General features: G+C 41.7%; 1 protein-coding gene across 1 annotated transcript; it reads right to left on the bottom strand.

Annotated features, from left to right (window-relative positions):
- Positions 1-167: 167 nt before the first annotated feature.
- rab5c (RAB5C, member RAS oncogene family) lies at positions 168-17267 on the bottom strand (the record flags this gene model as incomplete). The annotated part of the gene is given in 6 exon segments (NM_001329319.1): positions 168-1509; positions 3122-3215; positions 3320-3442; positions 4860-5011; positions 7023-7350; positions 17180-17267. Coding segments are annotated over 5 exon segments (669 nt in total). The 3' UTR covers positions 168-1381.
- Positions 17268-19026: the final 1759 nt, after the last annotated feature.

Genomic DNA, 19026 nt, shown 5'->3' with positions numbered 1-19026 from the left:
GTTGTTTGCATCCCCCATCCATGGAAGACCACAAAACATTTGTCCAACCCTTTCAAACTGGGGCCAGTGCAGCGGTTCTGATCTGTTGTGCTAACTTGCAAGATGAAAAATATCAGTTTACCTTAAGAAGAATGGAAAAATACCCCCCCCCCAAAAAAAAAAAAAATTCATAAGACAGTCAAACAGCCAGTGCACTCAGAGACAACTTAGTTACAAAAATCATTTCACCGAAAAGAAAAGAGGAAAAAAAAAAATATATGGATGATTGATCTGTTTTGGGAAGGTATTGTATTGACGATGGATAATGATTGGATATGCTTTTTCAGGAGAAGAAAAAAAAAAGAGAAAGAAAATACAAAGTACAAATACAGCAACAGGTTTTTTTTGTTTGTTTGTTTGTTTTTTTTTCTATACACACACATGATTTTGGTCAGATGAAGCGAACCTTGCCTTGCGTTATTCGAGTTTAAACACCAGCTTGAACGATTGATTGAACGATTTGATAAATCACATTTCATTAATGCTTAAAGACACTGGTGTTATAGCTGTTAATGCGTTACGCATTCACAGTTCAAGATCTCCTACGGTAATGATTTTTAGGGGGAACTAATCTATCGTTTATATTCATTAGACCTGGAGTAGTGGTATTCATAATTACAATAATAATAATAATAATAATAATAATGATAACCAAGAATAATACAGAATCTACAGAAATGCTGCACTTGAAGGGAAAACATCCTCTCACTCCCATGTGTCTTTCTCCTCTCACTGGAAATTAGAAGATCAGGAAGGAAAGAAGAATTCAATACTTGTTAGGTGCTGTGCCCAGAGACGGAGAGAGGAGGTGAAAGTTCAGAACGCACTGAGGGGAGAGAGAGATAGAGAGAGAGAGAGATAGAGAGAGAGAGGTTGAGGATATAAAGTAGAAGGAAGCCTGTTTTCCCTCCAGCTGCAGTGTTGATTATTTATTTATTTGGTGTGTGTGTGCGCGCGCACGTGTGTGTGAATACAGACTAGAACAAGAACCTCACAGCTCTGGTTAAGTGCGACAGAATTGATCAGTTTCCCTCCTTATTCCCCAAATTTATCTTTATTTTTCTTTTTGACAGGTGGCTGCTTCTTAAATACAGCTGTTAAAGAGGTGGTCGTGGCTCTGCCTAGGGGTAGGAGTAGGAGGGATAATTGGTCAAAATATTTACAAGTGAACTGTGAACGGCCCCTTTGGTCAGTTCAGAAGCAGAATCTGATGGACGCCACAGTCTAACCGACTAGATTTTCCACTTGGGCTGTGAATAGACATAACTGTCAGACTATGAGTTGGTTGATAATGGGTCTGTGTTGATCCTCGGCCACGGTCTCCACATGACTGGACGGACGGTTAGTTTCCTCCTCCGCAGCACTGGCCGGATCTGCCCTGAGGTGCCGCCTCCTGCAGGTCGACTCCGCCCCGAGCCCGTGCCCCAGGACCTGGTCCTCCCTGTAGCTCATTCTTCGGAAGCTTCTTAGCTGTTAAAGAAAAAAAAACAAACGTGCAAAATAAGAGAAAACAAAGCAAGAACGGTTAGTAAGTCCGATCCTGCGTCCCAATTCGCCTAATTATACTACGCACTAAAAAGTACGCACTCTTTGTGAAGGAAAAAAAAGCATGTACTTTAGAGTACACACACTCCTCGATGCATTTCAGCTTTTCTCCATTCATTTTTTATTATATAATTTGTACGCGTTATCATTTGGTAGACCATCCGGGTACGCCACGATTCGGGATACCGATTCTAATCTCGGATAATGTTTAGGACGGATAGTAGGCGAATCGGGACACAGCACGAGACTGCATATGAATGAAAGTGTAGGTTTTTTTTTTACGTGCTGTAAAAAAAAAAATAAAATAAAATAAAATTTAAATAGCGAGCATGTTTCCATTCAAATTAATTTATGAAACGTCAACTAGAAAATAAGAATAATTACCACACCGGCAACATTCCCAATGGAACTGAATAAAACGTCATTTCTTCAATATAATTCGAGTCGGTTATATAGCTCTTTTAACAACGGACACAGTCACAAAGCAGCGTTAGAGCGCTCGGATATAGAATTAAATTTGTCCCTAATGAGCGAGCCAGAAAAACCGCACTTATAAACTCTGGGTTTATAAACAGCAACCAGCTCGGCGTCTGGAGCAGTTATGTAAATTATTTAGCTGAAGACCAGAGCTGCGGGGCTAGACACAGTACGTCAGAAAGGAAAGAGTTTTCAGAGACCGCTATATACACACAACCGGTCAAAAGTTTGTAGACACTTGACTGAAATGTTTCTCATGATCTTTAAAAGCTTTTGATCTGAAGGTGTGTGATTGAATGTGTGAAATCGGTGTAGACAAAAATATAACCGTGCCGACATATTCATTTCTTTCGTTAGAAAACTAGCATTTTATTTACAAAAAAATTATTTTAAACGGGCGACTCGGAGCGAAATATTCCGAAAAGCACTCGATAAGTGTCCAGCGTCGGTGGGAACTCCTTTAATACTGTTTAAAAAGCATCTCAGGGAAATTCCTCAAGAAATCAGTCGAGAAAACACCAAGAATACATTTCTGGAAATTCTAGGCAAAAAGACTTTGAAGATGATAAAATATTAAATTATTTTGATTTATTTTGGATTTTTTATCACAGCACAATTCCCCTAGTTCCTTTTGTGTTACTCCAGAGTTTTGATGACTTTATTATTATTATTATTATTATTCTAAAATGTGGAGGAAAAAAATAAAAATAAATGAATGAGTGTGCAAACTTTTGACCGGTAGTGAGTGAGTGAGTGAGTGAGAGAGAGAGAGAGAGAGAGAGAGAGAGAGAGAGAGAGAGAGAGAGAGTGTGTGTATATTTTATATATATATATATATATATATATATATATATATATATACATACAAAAAAAGATAGACATCGCAGATAAGCACTTCAATCTTGCTTATGATTTATAATGAAAATCTGTATCCATCCCCCTTACTTTATCATCTTTTTACTTGATAAACCAACTCTACTTTGTCGTTTTTATATGTTCTGGATCCACATAAAAACGTGGACGGAAGCACCACTTGCAAGTTGCGACAGCTGCTGCTTACCGATGGCCATGAAGATCTCGTTGACATTCATGGCGGTCTTAGCGGATGTCTCCATGAACAGCAGGCTGTTGTCGTCTGCGTACGCCTGTGCTTCCTGAGAAGACGTGTGTGGAAGTCAGAAACATGCTTGAGCATACCATCATCATCATCATCATCATCATGGCTCCCTTTGTCCAGAAAATGCAGACATGCACATACCTGGAAATCCACAGCCCTCTTGTTAGCAAGGTCGGCTTTGTTCCCAGCCAGAGCGATGACTATGTTGGGGCTGGCCTGTCTCTGGAGCTCCTTTACCCAGTTCTTTGCTCGGGTGAAAGTCTCCTGGAATTCGACACGCTAATTAGCAATATATATATATATTTTTAACACATGTATGAATATAGGCTTTCAGCAAGAAATCTTCTGTCATGCATACTATTGTAACCAGGCAAATTTAATACACTAAAATACTACGCTTTAAAATAATAGTAAGCTTTACCGAGCAAAGGTCCGTCAATAACACCATGTGGAATAACTGACCTCAGCAGTCAGTCAGCTGAGCTTCTTACACAATAGTCTGTTGAGCAAAAGTGTATAGCGTATTGTGTGCGCGCGCAAGGCCAATATACTCTTAATAATTAAAAGGCAGTGCAACGACCTCTAACGTCCCACTGGAAGATCTGACACTAAAGTGAAGAATGTTTCATTACAACCTGTGCTGTAAAGTGAGAGACTAGTCTGAAGTCATCTCATTCTCTTATCCCAGTCCTGGAATAAAAAGTTGTGTGTCTTTTAGTATGAATATACCTGCCTTAAGGTTATCTATAAGCTAGTGTGCTCCAAAACAATGAAAAAAATTCACATTTAGAAGATACGTGCATTCAAAACGTACAATCTCTCTCTACCACTGATACGGATCAACAATTCTGATGATGCCGTTCTGCGCTTTGGCTTCTCACGGCTTTGTGACGGGCGTTTTTTCCACGCTTCTAACTGTCGAATACAGCTTAGCCCTAGGCTGTGAGGTAAATAAACAATACTGGCTATGACTATTGCCCATTTTAAAAGGGGGAGGAGCCACTCGATTGTGACATATACACACACACATTATATATATGAGAGAGAGAGAGAGAGAGAGAGAGAGAGAGAGAGAGAGAGAGAGAGAGAGAGAGAGAGAGATAGAGATTATATATCTCGACTTCCTGCTTCAGTGGAAATGACGTCAACACACCGAATAAGGCAGATTGTTTCGAGGCGCTTCCTATTCAAGTCTTAAATAACGTCCTGGGAGGAGGTGGGATGGTTAAACTGATGATTGAATTATTAGCAGAATGAACTGCTCAAAGATAAAGTGCTGCAAGTTTGAGTAGCGTTTTTGTGTTTTGGTAACACTGATAAATCTGTCTTGTGAGCTTGTGTCCCAGTTCGTAGTGAAGGAGCGTCGGCGAAGGCCTCGTGTCTTTCGAAGATAACAAGATAACGTAAAAATGTTATGTTCAGCGGAGGAGACGGAAAGCCTCTGTGGTGTGAGTACTTACATTGAGATCATTGAGATAGTCATGAATAAATAAACCTCATGTCTCGCACTGACCTGCATGGTTCAAATAAACCTTATACGATTATACCAACAGCTCCGCTCGTACCCTCCTTTAAGTCCATGTTGGGGATTTGAGCACTACATCCTTGAGTTTGAGTGTTAGTCTGTCCATAAACATGATGATAATGATGTGTGCGTGTGTGTGTGTGTGCACGCTCTTACTGTGTTAGTGATGTCGTAGACTACGATGGCAGCCTGGGCTCCTCTGTAGTACATTGGTGCCAGACTGTGGTATCTCTCTTGTCCGGCTGTGTCCCAAATCTCAAACTTTACTGTTGTATCATCCAGGCAGACTGTCTGTGTGAGGAATGCGGCTGTGAGGACGACAGACAGGAAGAAATAGATGACGGACTTGGAATTATGGTAATGAAGATAATGACCATGCTAAATAAAACCAGTGTTATCCCAACTAAACCACCTTATCCCAGGGGACTCGGGGCACAAGATGAGGTGCAAGCCCATCGCAGGGCGCACACACACACACACAACACGGACAATTTAGAGATGCCGATCAACCTACAAGGCATGTCTCTAGACTCGGGGAGGAAACCAGAGTATCTGGAGGAAACCCCCGAAGCACAGGGAGAACATGCAACTCTGCGCACGCAAGGCTGAGGCAGAAATCGAATCCCCAACCCTGGAAGTGCGAGGCAAACCTGCTAACCACTAAACCACTGTGGCCGCCTTAATCCAGGCGCACACTGATTTTTTTAATAGTCCTTCGCGACAGTTACTTGTCAGATTGTACGAACACGATCCCCGCTGTCGTTAATGTCGGACTGTACGACCGTCAAGACGTGAAAAACACACGCACAAGAAGACACGTACGGACTAGGACAAGCAACACTACAGGACTGTGCCTCAAATCTTCCGACACGGCCAGAATTTAATCAGGAGGAAAAAATTTATGTCGGGAAACACGTCAAACTAGCGATCGAAGACTACGGATTTTTGGCCCGGGATTATAGTTATCTTAGGATTCTCTAAATTTGTCTCAGACGACTGAATCGTGGCCAAAATCGTACAGTGTGAACGTTATTTAATAACAAAATAACAGTCGGTCAATTCGGCCTATCGGTTGCAAAAAAAAAAAAAAGCTATTTTAATTGATCTGCCGAACAATGAAAAATAAAACGTTTTGGAATAATCGAAAAGATCCCAGACAGTAAAGTAAGCGCAAGATTTCCTTTAAGATATGATTTCTGTTCACTGAAACAGTGGCACTAGGGATGTCTTATAAAAACATCACCACTCATCTAATGAGAAGAAGACAAGGAGAAAATCCAGAAAAAGGGAAAGAAAAAAAAACCCCACAGAAGTTAGGACTTGTGCCGAGTCAGCAAGGCTGCTCACATGACTGTACAGTAGGTGACTAGCACACCCAGCTCTGTGACCTCTGACCTGCCGCTGGACAGAAAAAGTGCGAAAATAAAACCGGGAAGAGAGAAAGTGCTGACCCGGATCCGAACACCGCGGCTGATGGAAGCGCGTGGCATCCTGTGTGGAACAAGACGGAGAACTTCTTTCTGCTTCTGCGAACAATTCTTCATCTCACCAAAAGCCTGTGCTTTTACTAAAGCGTCTCTTTCACACTTTTTTTTTCTTTTTAAGCGCGCGGTCGCTGAGAACCGCAGACAGTTTCACTCTGGAGAAAAAGTACAAAACGCGCACACGCACACAAACCAGAAAATCCAGGAAATTCCACAATCATGCTGCTTCCTCTGCTTCGTGCACGGGGCGCCGCGACTTCCCGTCAGCTCGCTCGCATGGAAAGTGCAAGCTCACCTTTCTAATGACATCACAGCCCGCAGTTCAGACACACATTTACCCTTTAAGACATTTAATCACAGCGTGGGCGTTATCGTGAGGAAGGACTTTGCTGAGATGTGCCGAGTCTTCAAGTACAAGTCTCTAACCGCACTAAGGAATAAAAAAAACACCTCGATTAAAGTCACATGACACACAGGGTCTGCCATTAGAGTGGTTTCTCTCTCCCACTCTGGACATTTACTATCTAACGCTGAGAAATATCCACTTCAGCATCATAAAGGAATATTTAACTGCACACGCAAAGACCGTAGAAATGTCACGTACGTCAAGATACAAGTAAATATATAAACGCACTGACTCAACTTCAAAATTATTGGCACCCTTAATTTAAAAAAAAAAAATGGTTGTGGAAAAAAACCTATGCTGCAAATGAGAGAACTTTAAAACAAAATCATGATTTTGTTTTTTAATTAATCATAACAGTACTGCTTCATCTCCTACATAAATTATTTTCTTTAAAAAGAAAAACTCGTAAAACTCCACACACACACACACCTCCAATGGTGCTCTCCTGGTACTCGTGGAACTGGCCCTTGACGAAGCGCAGTACCAGGCTGGACTTGCCAACGGCCGACTCTCCCAGCAGCACCAGCTTGAACTGGCAGATCTTGTTGGCGGCGGCGGCGGTGGTGCCGTTGGTCCGCGTCGTTCCTCCTCGCCCCGCCATGCCAGCACTAGAGGAGAGCAGGCTGGGCTAACGCCGGGACTGGAGATCAGCAAGGACACAGAGGACGAGAGGGGGAGCAGAGGACACCAGGATCGAGACCAGGCTAAACGACGGATGGAGGGAGTCACAGATGGAGCAGTCACAGGTGGAGAAAACCTAGAAAATCCACAGACAGAACATATCGTTACAATCAGAAAAAAAGAAAGAAAGAAAAAAAACAAACAGTCATTCAGAACTCTTCATAGGAACATATAAACAACTTCGAAGCTTCCTTAACCACGCCAAAACTTCAAAAGAAGGATTTCCGCCAAAAAAAAATCAATAAATCCCACAATAGGAGTCATTTCCTTTAAGGGTAGCATTTCATACAAAACTGAAAGTGTGTCGTGTTCTACCTTACATAAAGTAGTAAAACCACGCCTGGGTTGTTGGGTTTTTTTTTCTTCCCTGAGCCAGTGTCGTCCTTATTTGAGTCACACACGGAACTAACCTGCGGTGTTCACACGAAGCAGAAACCAGCTGAATGATAAGAATACCTTGGGAGTACAGCGGCAATGCAGGGGCACACCGGGGTCATCGGTCTGAAGCCAGATATACAGTTTATCAGTAACTCATTTGAGAGTTCGCGTCGGACCTCGTTTACCATCCCGAGGGGAAAAAAGCGGGTTTGGAAAGGAAGTCTGCGCACGGCCAGAAAACGTTTACTTTATTACTCGTGTTTATTCTCATTGAAACGTGGTTGCTGTAGTGTACGCGTGACTGCGTGGACAAAGTAAAAACTGGATGTGAGAGAACACCGTGAGAGGTGAAAGTAACACCAAAGAACCGAGAAACGTTCGTAAAGACTAATACATTGTTAGAATATCGACTTTGAGATCACTTGGGTCATAGTACACTTTTCAAGAGGTGGCAGTGATGAAAATGACCTGCACCTAGCGAGAACAATGAAAAACAATGCTTGTTTACATGGCAAAAATGACGGGCAACGAAAACGACAGTTCATAGAAAGGCTTAGAATAAATGAAGAATAAACTGTTTTTATTAGGGAGTAATTCTCGTGAAGGTTAACAACAGGGATAGCAGATAGAGAAAAGATAACTAATGAGGCGTATTTTGCTATCGGATTAAGTTACGTTAGCCGGTGAAGCTAGTTGTGTGACTTCATATAACGATACCATGAACTGATGTTAGTATCTAAAGTGGCTTGGTAGCTAAAGGTAGAGGCTGTGTTCATATGCAACACCTTTTTTTCCTGATCAAAATAATATATATATATATATATATATATATATAAAAAAGACAAACAAAATTCCAAAATGCAGTTGAGTGTTCCAAAAGAAACTCGGGGCGTTCTTGAAATCACGTCTACTCCATAGGGTTATTATGTAAACAGGTGCTGACGGCTTCAAAAGAAGAAAGACGTTGAAATGTCGGTCTCCTTTATGTCCTCTGTTTGCCTGTCGGACATCTCGGACTAGATGAGGGAACACCACTTTAAGCTCAACTTGGCAAAAACTGAGCTTCTCGTCATCCCAGCCTGCTCCTCAATCGACCACAACCTCACCGTACAACCACACTCAAGCCAACCAGGACAGCCAGGAACCTTGGAGTGAGTTTTTGATGACGGCTTGACCTTTACAGACCACATTGCCACAAGTGCAAGATCCTGAAGGTTCATCCTGTACAACATCAAGAGAATCAGACCCTCTCTCACCGAACAGGCCACACAGATACTAGCCCAGGCTCTTGTCATATCAAAACTGGACTACTGCACCGCACTACTCTCGGGTCTCCCAGCCAGCTCCATCAAACCCCTTCAGATGATTCAGAATGCAGCAGCACGCCTCGTCTTCAACCAGCACAAAAGAACCCACATCACACCCCTCTTCATCTCCCTCCACTGGCTTCCTGTAGCCGCCCGAATCAAATTCAACGCCTTGATGCTCACCTACAAGACCTTGTCTGGAACAGCACCCTCCTACCTCAACTCTCTCCTGAAGGCTTACGTTCCCTCACGCAATCTGAGATCGGTTAACGACCGACGCTTAGTAGTGCTTACTCAGAGTGGCTCAAGGTCCCTTTCCAGAACCTTCACACTAACCGTCCCTCAGTGGTGGAATGAACTTCCGACCTCAATCCAGACCACAGAATCTCTCACCATCTTCAAAAAACAGCTAAAGACCCACCTCTTCCGTGAGCACTTACTAAACTAACCCCTAAAACGCCAACCCCATATTATTTAAAACAAAACAAATCTCTGGCTCTTCCACCTCTACTCTGTGCACTTTGCTTCTCTAGAACTCGATTAAAGATCTCGTACAGCAGCACTACTTGTATTGTTCTCCGCTTGATCTATCGCTTTGCTTGTATATCCTCATTTGTAAGTCGCTTCGGATAAAAGCGTCCGCTGAATGAATAGATGTGATTCAACACCTTTATTCTTCCTACACGTACAAGTTATGGTAATCCACATACGTTTTCACTGAATCCCAAACATGTTAATTGTTTAAATAAATATTGTACTTTTATAGTCAAAAGTCTAAAGTGTTGCCAGCTTTCTTTCACAAATATGGTGAGGGTAATGGTTAAAAAACAATGTGAAATAAAAATAACAAAATTTCCTTTGAATAATTTCATATTTAAGCGTTCTGTAAAACAATGGTGAAGACCCTGACAGTGTAGTTTCTGTCCTGTTTCCTGTGTGTCATCCGTCATTTAAGCTACTTGTTTCGTCTTGGCCTTCCTGTTAGGTATGGAGTCCTCACTACAGCCTCAAAAAACGGCACTATAGAAAATGACTTGTGGCAACAACCATACTGTCTCTGACGTATGATAATGCAGATCTTAGTGTTAATTGGTACAAAAGCCCCTATAATGAGCAGCAAATTGGAGGAAACTGAGGCGAATACACAGATTTCCTCCACAGGTTATTCTAACACGACTCCAGGACACACTAGCACAAAATGACTCAAAACAGGAAGGAACCAGTCTGCCAAAGCAGACTATCAAGTCACAGTGAAACAGAGAGATGAAGAGACCGGGTATTTGATTGAGCAACAGCACGCATGGTATTGTTTCTCCTCTTGTGCTTGAGGGCGTGTGTATATTTACTTTCGTTTGTCCAGTGCAGATATATTTCATCTCTACTATAGGGGATGTAGCCACGGGCACATCTCAAAGAGAAATTAGAGGCAGGTCTGTTATTTCCCAATCAACTATAGCTAAATTCAAATAAATCAGTGAAAAATAACAATAATGAAGAACTTTTCTAAATGTAATTGGAGCAATAGAAAGCTCACGTGTGGCTATAAAAGCCCCCAAAAAATCGTATTTATTTCTTAGACAGAAGATCTTAGATCATATGACGTACTCCATTCATCCACAACGATCAGTGCCCCGAGCAGTGCCCCTGGGCTTTTTATAAAGGGAAATGGTTGACCATATATGGCGATTTGGGGGGGGTGTGCTTACGCAAATGAGCGCAGTCGTTGCAAGAGCATCGCAAATTACACGGTATTTGACTTACTTCAAAAGTGGGAAGACAGCCTGGCGCATTTGACCTTTGTGTATTCCATCTACAAAGTTTGGTGGAGGGGCGAAGAAAACATGGACGCCTCCGTGTTCGTCTTTTGCAAGCGTCGAGCCAACTAACAGTGATGAATATTTTCCTTCTCAGAACAGGGAATTGTGTAGTCATTGTTATAGATTATAGATTTAACAGGCTAATGTGCCTCCACAGTGACTGAACGAAAGCTATGTTGATCGGACGCCACGTGCTGAATCCGGAGTTGAGGAGGCCGTTTCATTCCCGAGTAAGGATCACGAGTTGAGGGGACGTTTCCTGTGGGGTTTTTTCCCCTAGTCGGTGGTCAGAAATCTAAATATCAATAGCTACTACCTTCAGAGTTTAAAAATTCTGCAAAAATGACAAGTGGGTTTATCTGGACACCTACTCAACTAACCGGTCTCAATGAAGCCTTGTATTGTGGTGTGTAACTAACCTGGATTAGGGTTATGGCCACCAGTTTACACTAGTGCATTTTCGTTTTAAAACGAAAACAATCCTTGTCCACGTTGGCGTTTCAGCAACGGTCTCTGTCCTCGCATGTCACATGACCATTCATGCACACTTTGCAGGCGCAAACAAGTATAAACAGGAAGTTGGTTGCTAGTCACCTGCAGGCACAACAAACCGGGGTTCCATGTAGGGCTTACGCCGCTTCGATATTTGAGATTTGTTGCCGATTGCTCTAAATCCTAGCTCGCCTCTTGCGCATGTAGGCAGCTGCAGTATTATAAAATACAGGTTTTAACTGCACAATGGCTGCGAAGAACGACAACAAAGCCAGCAAAGCTTGCGGTTCAGTGTCCGTGTTGTCGTGTATACGATCAAGGTAGCGTAATGGTCATATGGTAGGGGCTTGACGAATCAGGGAAGGATGCGCAGGGATCCAGAAGACCCAATCAGGGAGCGAACGCGGGCGGAGCCACACCTTCATTTTGGTCCGTGTACACTGAAACGCGAACCCGGAGTTTTTAAACTATCACGGGGTCTCCGGTGTTTCCAAAAGTCCCCATTCTCGACAGTCGAAAACGCCGCAGTAGTGTAGACGACAGGAGTAACCGTAGTACGAGTTACGCGTCTTAATACGAAAACGCACTAGTGTAAACATGGCCGGAATTTATAACAGGTGCAACACACACACACAGGTTCAAGAACATCATACAGGTCTATTAATCAATAAAACGACTAAATATAACATTTCAATCATCATAATAAATGGGAGTGGAGGGTTTCTTACAGCACATTAACTCCTACAGGAATTGTCTGGGCAGTGTTTAATGCAAGCAGTAACGATTACAGAAGCACTGTTTAATATTCATAGAAAATATAAATAAATAAATAAATACATGATCAGATTTGTAAATCCCTCTGGATAAAGATGTCTTTGGGTTAAGGTCCAATCCACTGGCGGAGTTCTTTACACATGCTGAACATGTATGTTCCCTAAGTTATTACTCTTGCCTAGATTGCCATTTATAGCTATTTACGGCTATGTACACGTCCCTATGATAAACAATTAAGTGCTGCTTCTTCAGTTTAAAAGAGAAGTAAATTTTAAAGAAGCTGATCTCATGGTTGCTGTACGGGAATCGCTATTGGAAGAAGCATTTCTAAGCTTGTCTGTGCACGAGTAGATTTTCCAGACAACACCATTATTTTGGTTTCACTCCATGTTAACTTGCTGCCAAAATATACGGCAAACAAAACAGAGAAACAAACCGCTTCAATACTAATGAAGGGTGGCTGTAATTATTATTAGTCTGTGCTGCTTGCTCAGGAAGCAAACCAATGAATCATGAAATTCCTCCTTATCACTTCATATGTCCTTCATACAAAAAAAAAAAAAAAAAAAAATATGAAGAATCTATTGAAATTTAAACCTGTAACGTCCTCGACCTCAGAGCAAAACTGACTACAATACCACTTGAGGGGGGGGAATTGGAGTATCATCACGAGTGTGAAAGAGAGAACGCTGGTTATAGTAGAAGAAAAACTTGTGCTCAATTTCCTTGTACTTTTTTTTGTTCTGGGACAGGGTTTCATTATCCAAGCAGCAAAAATGTGAGACTATCGTTCACATCGTAAAGAGGAAAGGGGACATTACTGAACACAAAAATAGGAAATGCTTCTCTGGATATCGACCCGGTTTCCTGTGAACCTGCCAATGGATTGCGTGTGAGCATTTGCGAGAGAAGAACGTTTGCCTATCTGGGTTTACAGAAGCATTCTGCAATATAAATAGACAGATAACACTGTTGCTTATTCAAACACACACACACACACACTTTTAACCAAAGCAAAAGATATTCTTCTTATCGTTACAAGATGTGAACAACAAACTACACCACAGCACTACAAACTCTCCAATCTGATTGGTCAGAAGGTGTAGATTCACTTCATACCGCAGTGATGATGAATTCTCCAATCTGATGGGTCAGCTCAGATGGTAGTGCCGGCTGTAATTCAAAACATGGGTCTATATTAACGCGCTCGTTCCAATCTCGTTCTATGGGACTTCTACGCCATACCACATAATCAAAGCCCAATAATAAATGGATTTTGAAATAAGTAAACAGACATCAACAAACAGAGTGTTATCTCATAAACAGACATCTTATAACTGTTGCTATGGTGATGTTTCTGTAAAGAGACGATTATTTAGGTGAATATCAATGGAAGGACTCCAGTGTCAGTGTCTAAAACAAGACCCTGGTGGGGGAACGACTCTTTATAGCTACTACAATGCAAGTGACAGCAGGAACTAACGTGTTTTGCGGAAGTTCCACAACATTAAACGTGATGATAAATGGTTAAAAAGTATGACACGTAGTTCTTGTATGATCCCTTGCTAGAAAAGCAATAAAACCCACTTGCATCACTTCCAGGAGGTAACAGTAACTCTGCTTTACATGGAACCGCATTACACCGCCCTGTCATTGACTGTTTTCCTCGAACTGCATGCCCGGTCATGTTCTATCCCTTGCATATCACGGTAAAGAAGCTTACTATGCCTGGACAGAAATCTCCAAGCACACCAATCTTCAATCCAGAAATTCTCACCATGTCTTGAACGCATTAACACGAGGACATTTCTGCTTGTATCAGTGTGTGCGAAAGACTGACACGTGCTTCACATTTATACATCAACCAGCTAATTTCCCTTCACCTTAATGAGCAACGGCTCATAAAAGTTAATCAGTGACGGGTGGTGAATCCGACTCTGCGATAAACCGAGTGACCGGATCTCTCTCGTAACTGTACGAGACGGAGATCTATCGCTTGATGACTGAGAGGATCACTAAAAACGTCCGGATGAAAGACCTGCACGGATGAAACGGGGCATTATTTTTGATCACTTCCTCTCGCAGACCGTGTTGACCAGCTCCAAATGAAGGGAATGTGAAAAAGCGGCGTGTGACTCCGACGAGACTTCTATTTACTCAAATCACGCTACGTCGCTCAGAGCACGAGTGGCCGACGTGAGAGATTTCAAACCGAGCTAGTGTGTCTCGCTTTCACGTAGCAGAGCAAACCACTGAGATGTGATAAAGTGCTGGCGGAGGCTCTAACCAAAATGTCCAGCTTTGGACTGATGCACAGTTTACAGAAACATACTGCATCACATGCCACATTAAATCCGATTTCAAACCAGCTGGAAATATTCTGTGATTGTGTAGAAAAGACCAGAAGTCCACCCTGGTGCTGTACAACACGATAAAGCTTTCGACTCCAGCATTACGGATATGTCTGATCGCTTGCATGAGCTTAGCATGCGCAAGATCTACTCATGCAACCTTCCTGAGACGTCACAGATATACGGATGGGTGACAAATTAAAGGAACATAAGGCGTTGAGCCACCAGAGCACCTTCGATACTTTCTACACGTCTCTGGAATGATGAACACCGTTCTCTCCTTCAGCTAAAGGAGAGTAAAGACGGTGGCGGAGAGCGCGGTGTAACACGTCGCACAGAAATCTCCCCCAAGTGTTTGATCGGATCCAGACCTGATGACTGTGAAGGTCAGAACGTTCGTGAGCTTTTGCGCCCTGGGGTGGGGGTGGAGTCATCATGGGAGAGACCATGACCATCCAGAGGACCATCAAAATGGCGTCTATAATGTAACTGGGTTCTTTCTTTCTTTTTGTATATATGTAACAGCTCAGCAGAATTACGGACGTGACATCACATGGAGTGATGAAGATCTTTACAGAAAGTTTTAAATGACAGAAAAATGCGTCCTTTAAAAAGGCTATATGCTTATACATAACTTAATTCTTGTACTCATTAATCATTAATATATTAAAATATTGAAATAATCATTAATATATTAAAATATTACTGAGAATAATTCTTGTATCATAAACAAATTTAGAAAACATTAATTAAAAAAAAAAAACAAGAAAATCCTGAAACACTATGACGCAACTGGATGAAATAAACAAATATTTTCTTAATAAATCAGTCAGAGTGGTTAAAAAGCAGGCCAGCATGAGTCATACAAATCAATATTTACTTTTCCTAATAATTCTCGCTTCATATTAACGTTTGAAATTTGCTCATCGTCGAGTTAAAACGTGTCACAGGATCTCATATATACCCACACACACACATATATATATATTTTTTTTTTAAGTAAAAGAATAAGAAGGTGGGGAGGGGTCTCTTGCATGTGACCCTGACACATGGCCGCGTGTAGAAATCAAGCCACAGGGCCGTCATCAGCACTCCCAGCAGCCTGCAAGGTCTAAACGCAACACTCGAGAAATGACTCAGTGTGCTGAGCCAGCCCGATTCAAACACAGACGACATGATTCGACTTTCCTTTTCTACTCCTCAAAGTCGCACACGCTGACGCACGCCGCAATCACCCATTTGACCTTCGAGCCTGGAACTGGGAGCGACTCGATCGGTCTCACTTCCTTTCCTGTAGCAAAAACACACCCGGGAACAATCCACACCGTCCGAGAAGTCCTCCAAAGAGAAGACGAATCCGTGAGCGAGCGACAACCTGCGTTACCACCTATACAGTACCCCGTACTCATCAGTGCGGCGGAGTGCAAAAGTTTGGACACCCTTCTAACATAAAGGAAACAAGGAAATGTAATTTACCCCAACTTTTTTTCTTTTTTTTTTTTAAATAGATTTTTAGTATTGGGTTTCCACAAAGATTTCTTCATGATCACAGGTTACATTGTGAACGTTGAAACATCATTAGTGTAACATTTCTGAACATCCAGTTGTGCAAAACAAACTATTTTTCTCTTGGTTTCACTTATGGTTTAGATTATTCGTTTGTCTGCAGACACACATTCATGTTTCTTTGTAAAACTATACAGCCGTGGTTCTCAAAGTGGGATTCATAAAGCAAAGCCCAGGGGTGCTGTGAATCTCAAATACTACTACAAATAATAATAATAATAATAATAATAATAATATCAGTCATATTATTGAGTCCTTACTTGATTTAACTTCAATTCAAGTTGAATGGATTCAATCCAAAATTGCACATAGTAATGCCTTCTAAATAATATTAGCCCGGATGATGGAAAGTTCAGGAATTAATGAATAGCCAAGATATTACTGTATACATTTAATATCCAGTATTAAGACTAATATTTTGGATTATGTTCAGAGAAGGTCCAAGTTATTTTATCCCTGACTGTAGAAAGTCTAGGAGAGCTGTGTATAGGGGGTGCAAACTTTTGCACTCAGCCGTAGCCTCACAGACCGGCCAACAACTCAAACACTACCGGAGAGAGTTAGACTTGTTCTTTTTTTTAAAATTTATTTTATTTTATTTAACCAGGGATTTAAGAAAAAAAACACCCCAGTAATAAGAGAGTGAGCTATAGGGAGTGGTACACAGCAGCAGCGCGGTCAGTTATGGCTCCTGAACGACGTCAACATTTAGAAAGCAGAAGCTGAATATCTCTCACTTCTCTTCTCCTCCTCCTCTCTCCACCTCTCCTCCCTTTTTAAAAATAAATGAATAAATGTAAACCCTGTAATTAGCTACGCGCGTCTGTTTACACCAAACATTAACGCACTCTTAGCATAGTTTCACACCGCAAGCCTATCGCACACAGCAGCGCGAGCTAACCAGCTAACAAACAAACAAACAAACTAAACTACGTTAACTAGCTGGTTAATTACCCACCTGGAGAGAGACACGGGATAATAAACAGTCCTGTCACTAATACAATTTCCTCAAAGAATAAGATTAGCCAAGCTAGCTAAGGCGGCTAACTTGGTAGCGTAACAGGTTAGCATCTGCCAGCTGACGTTCGGTAGATGACACAGGCGATTTATTCCAGCGAGCAGAATGACCGCTGATATATTTATATAGAGATATATCTATACACACACACTTAACACTCAGGCATTCTCATGTCGATAAATTCAACCCGTATTTACATTACCTTAGTAAACGGTTCTCAAAATGTTGATTGAGCGGAATTTCCCTTCTCGCCGCCCCAAGACGTCTCTAGTCCAGCCGATGGGCCCCGGCCTTCACTTCCGCCTGCGGGAACTGACTTCCGGATCCGCCTACTTCCGGGTGGAGGGAGTGACTGCAGGCATAACCATTTCAGCCGGTCTATGTAGTGTAATAAATGAATAAATAAGAGGCGTATTTTTAAAATAAATAAATAAATATAATGACATAGGGGTGTCAAAGTTATTTTAGGTAAGGGTGACCTAGTGAGTGTATTGGGTTGACCATACGGTATTTGGACACTTGAGGGCAAATGGCAAAATGGGGGGTTCAAGGTGGCATCGGGGTAGTGTGTGTGTCATGGATAGGTAGTTGATATATACACAATATGGCCAAAAGTATGTGGACACCCGACTGTCACACTCACATGTGGTTCTTCCACAAAACTTGTGGTAGCACACAATTGTCTGGGATGTCTTTGAACGCTGTAGCGTTACAATTTCCCTTCCATCGATGGCAATGCCCCTGTGCACAATGTGAGGTCCATGAAGACTTGGTTTGCCGAGGTGCGACTGCACAGAGCCCTGTCCTGACAGAAAAGGAAGGACACATGATGAATTCCAAGTGGCAAAATGATTGCACCTACAGTACATCCTCTAATACCATGTTTCTGAAAATGGGGTCGGTAAATGTATTGCTTTTGTATCACACATTGGTGGTGGAGATACTTCATACCTTCAACTATTATCAAGGTTGTCCATCCATCCATCCTATACTGATTATCCTACGCTGGGAACCTGGAGCCTATCCCAGGGAGCATCGGGCAGAAGGCGGGGTACACCCTGGACGGGGTGCCAATCCATCGCAGGGCACATTCACATATCTCATACTCATACACTACAGACACTTTGGACATGCCAATCAGCCTACCGTGCGTGTCTTTGGACTGGGGGAGGAAACCTCCGCAGCACAGGGAGAACATGCAAACTCCACACACACAGAAATCAAACCCAACCCTGGAGGTGTGCGGCGCACATGCTAACCACTAAGCCACTGTGCACCATATCAGGATTGTCATGGTTATTATTTAGGTCACTTCCCTGCCAGTTCACACACATACACACGCACACACGCACGCACACACACACACACACACACACACACATTGACTCCTAGGGGTAATTTGTCTTAACCATCAGTTCAAATACTTAGCATGCTTTTGGGCAGAGAGAGGAAACCAGAGGAGGAAACCCACAAAGGCCACAGAGAAAACATGCAAAGAAACAGAAAGATGGTCTATTAGCTTAAACAGCTAGTATATATCCACGAGTTAAGTAAAATTGCATTTAAATTTATACCGTTATTTAAAGTTTAATGCTTTTATTATTCATATATATTATCTTTATATATTCTTTTCAAAATTATAAAGCTATAAAGCTATTTAAACTTCATGGTTATTTTTTTTTACTGAAATGTCACTCAATCGACCCACATAAATAATCACATGGTTTTCATGTGAATATTACAATCATTTAAAAAAAAATGTGTGTGTATATATATATATATATATATATATATATATATATATATATATATATATATATATATATATATATATATACACACACACACACACACACACACACACACACACACACACACACACACACACATATATATATATATATATATATATATATATACACATATATTTACATGACCCACATTTAGGACATTTATTTTTTATGTCATCACATATAATTCACACAATGTCTTGGTTAACTTGAGTTCACGTGCAATTTCATGTTGAAATGCACCGTCCTGTGTTTCCTG

This window comes from Ictalurus punctatus, chromosome 2 (assembly GCF_001660625.3).
Source record: "Ictalurus punctatus breed USDA103 chromosome 2, Coco_2.0, whole genome shotgun sequence".
NCBI classification, from domain to species: Eukaryota; Metazoa; Chordata; class Actinopteri; order Siluriformes; family Ictaluridae; genus Ictalurus; species Ictalurus punctatus.
Note: the sequence above shows the minus strand (reverse complement) of the source record. Positions and strands in the feature narration are given on the sequence as shown.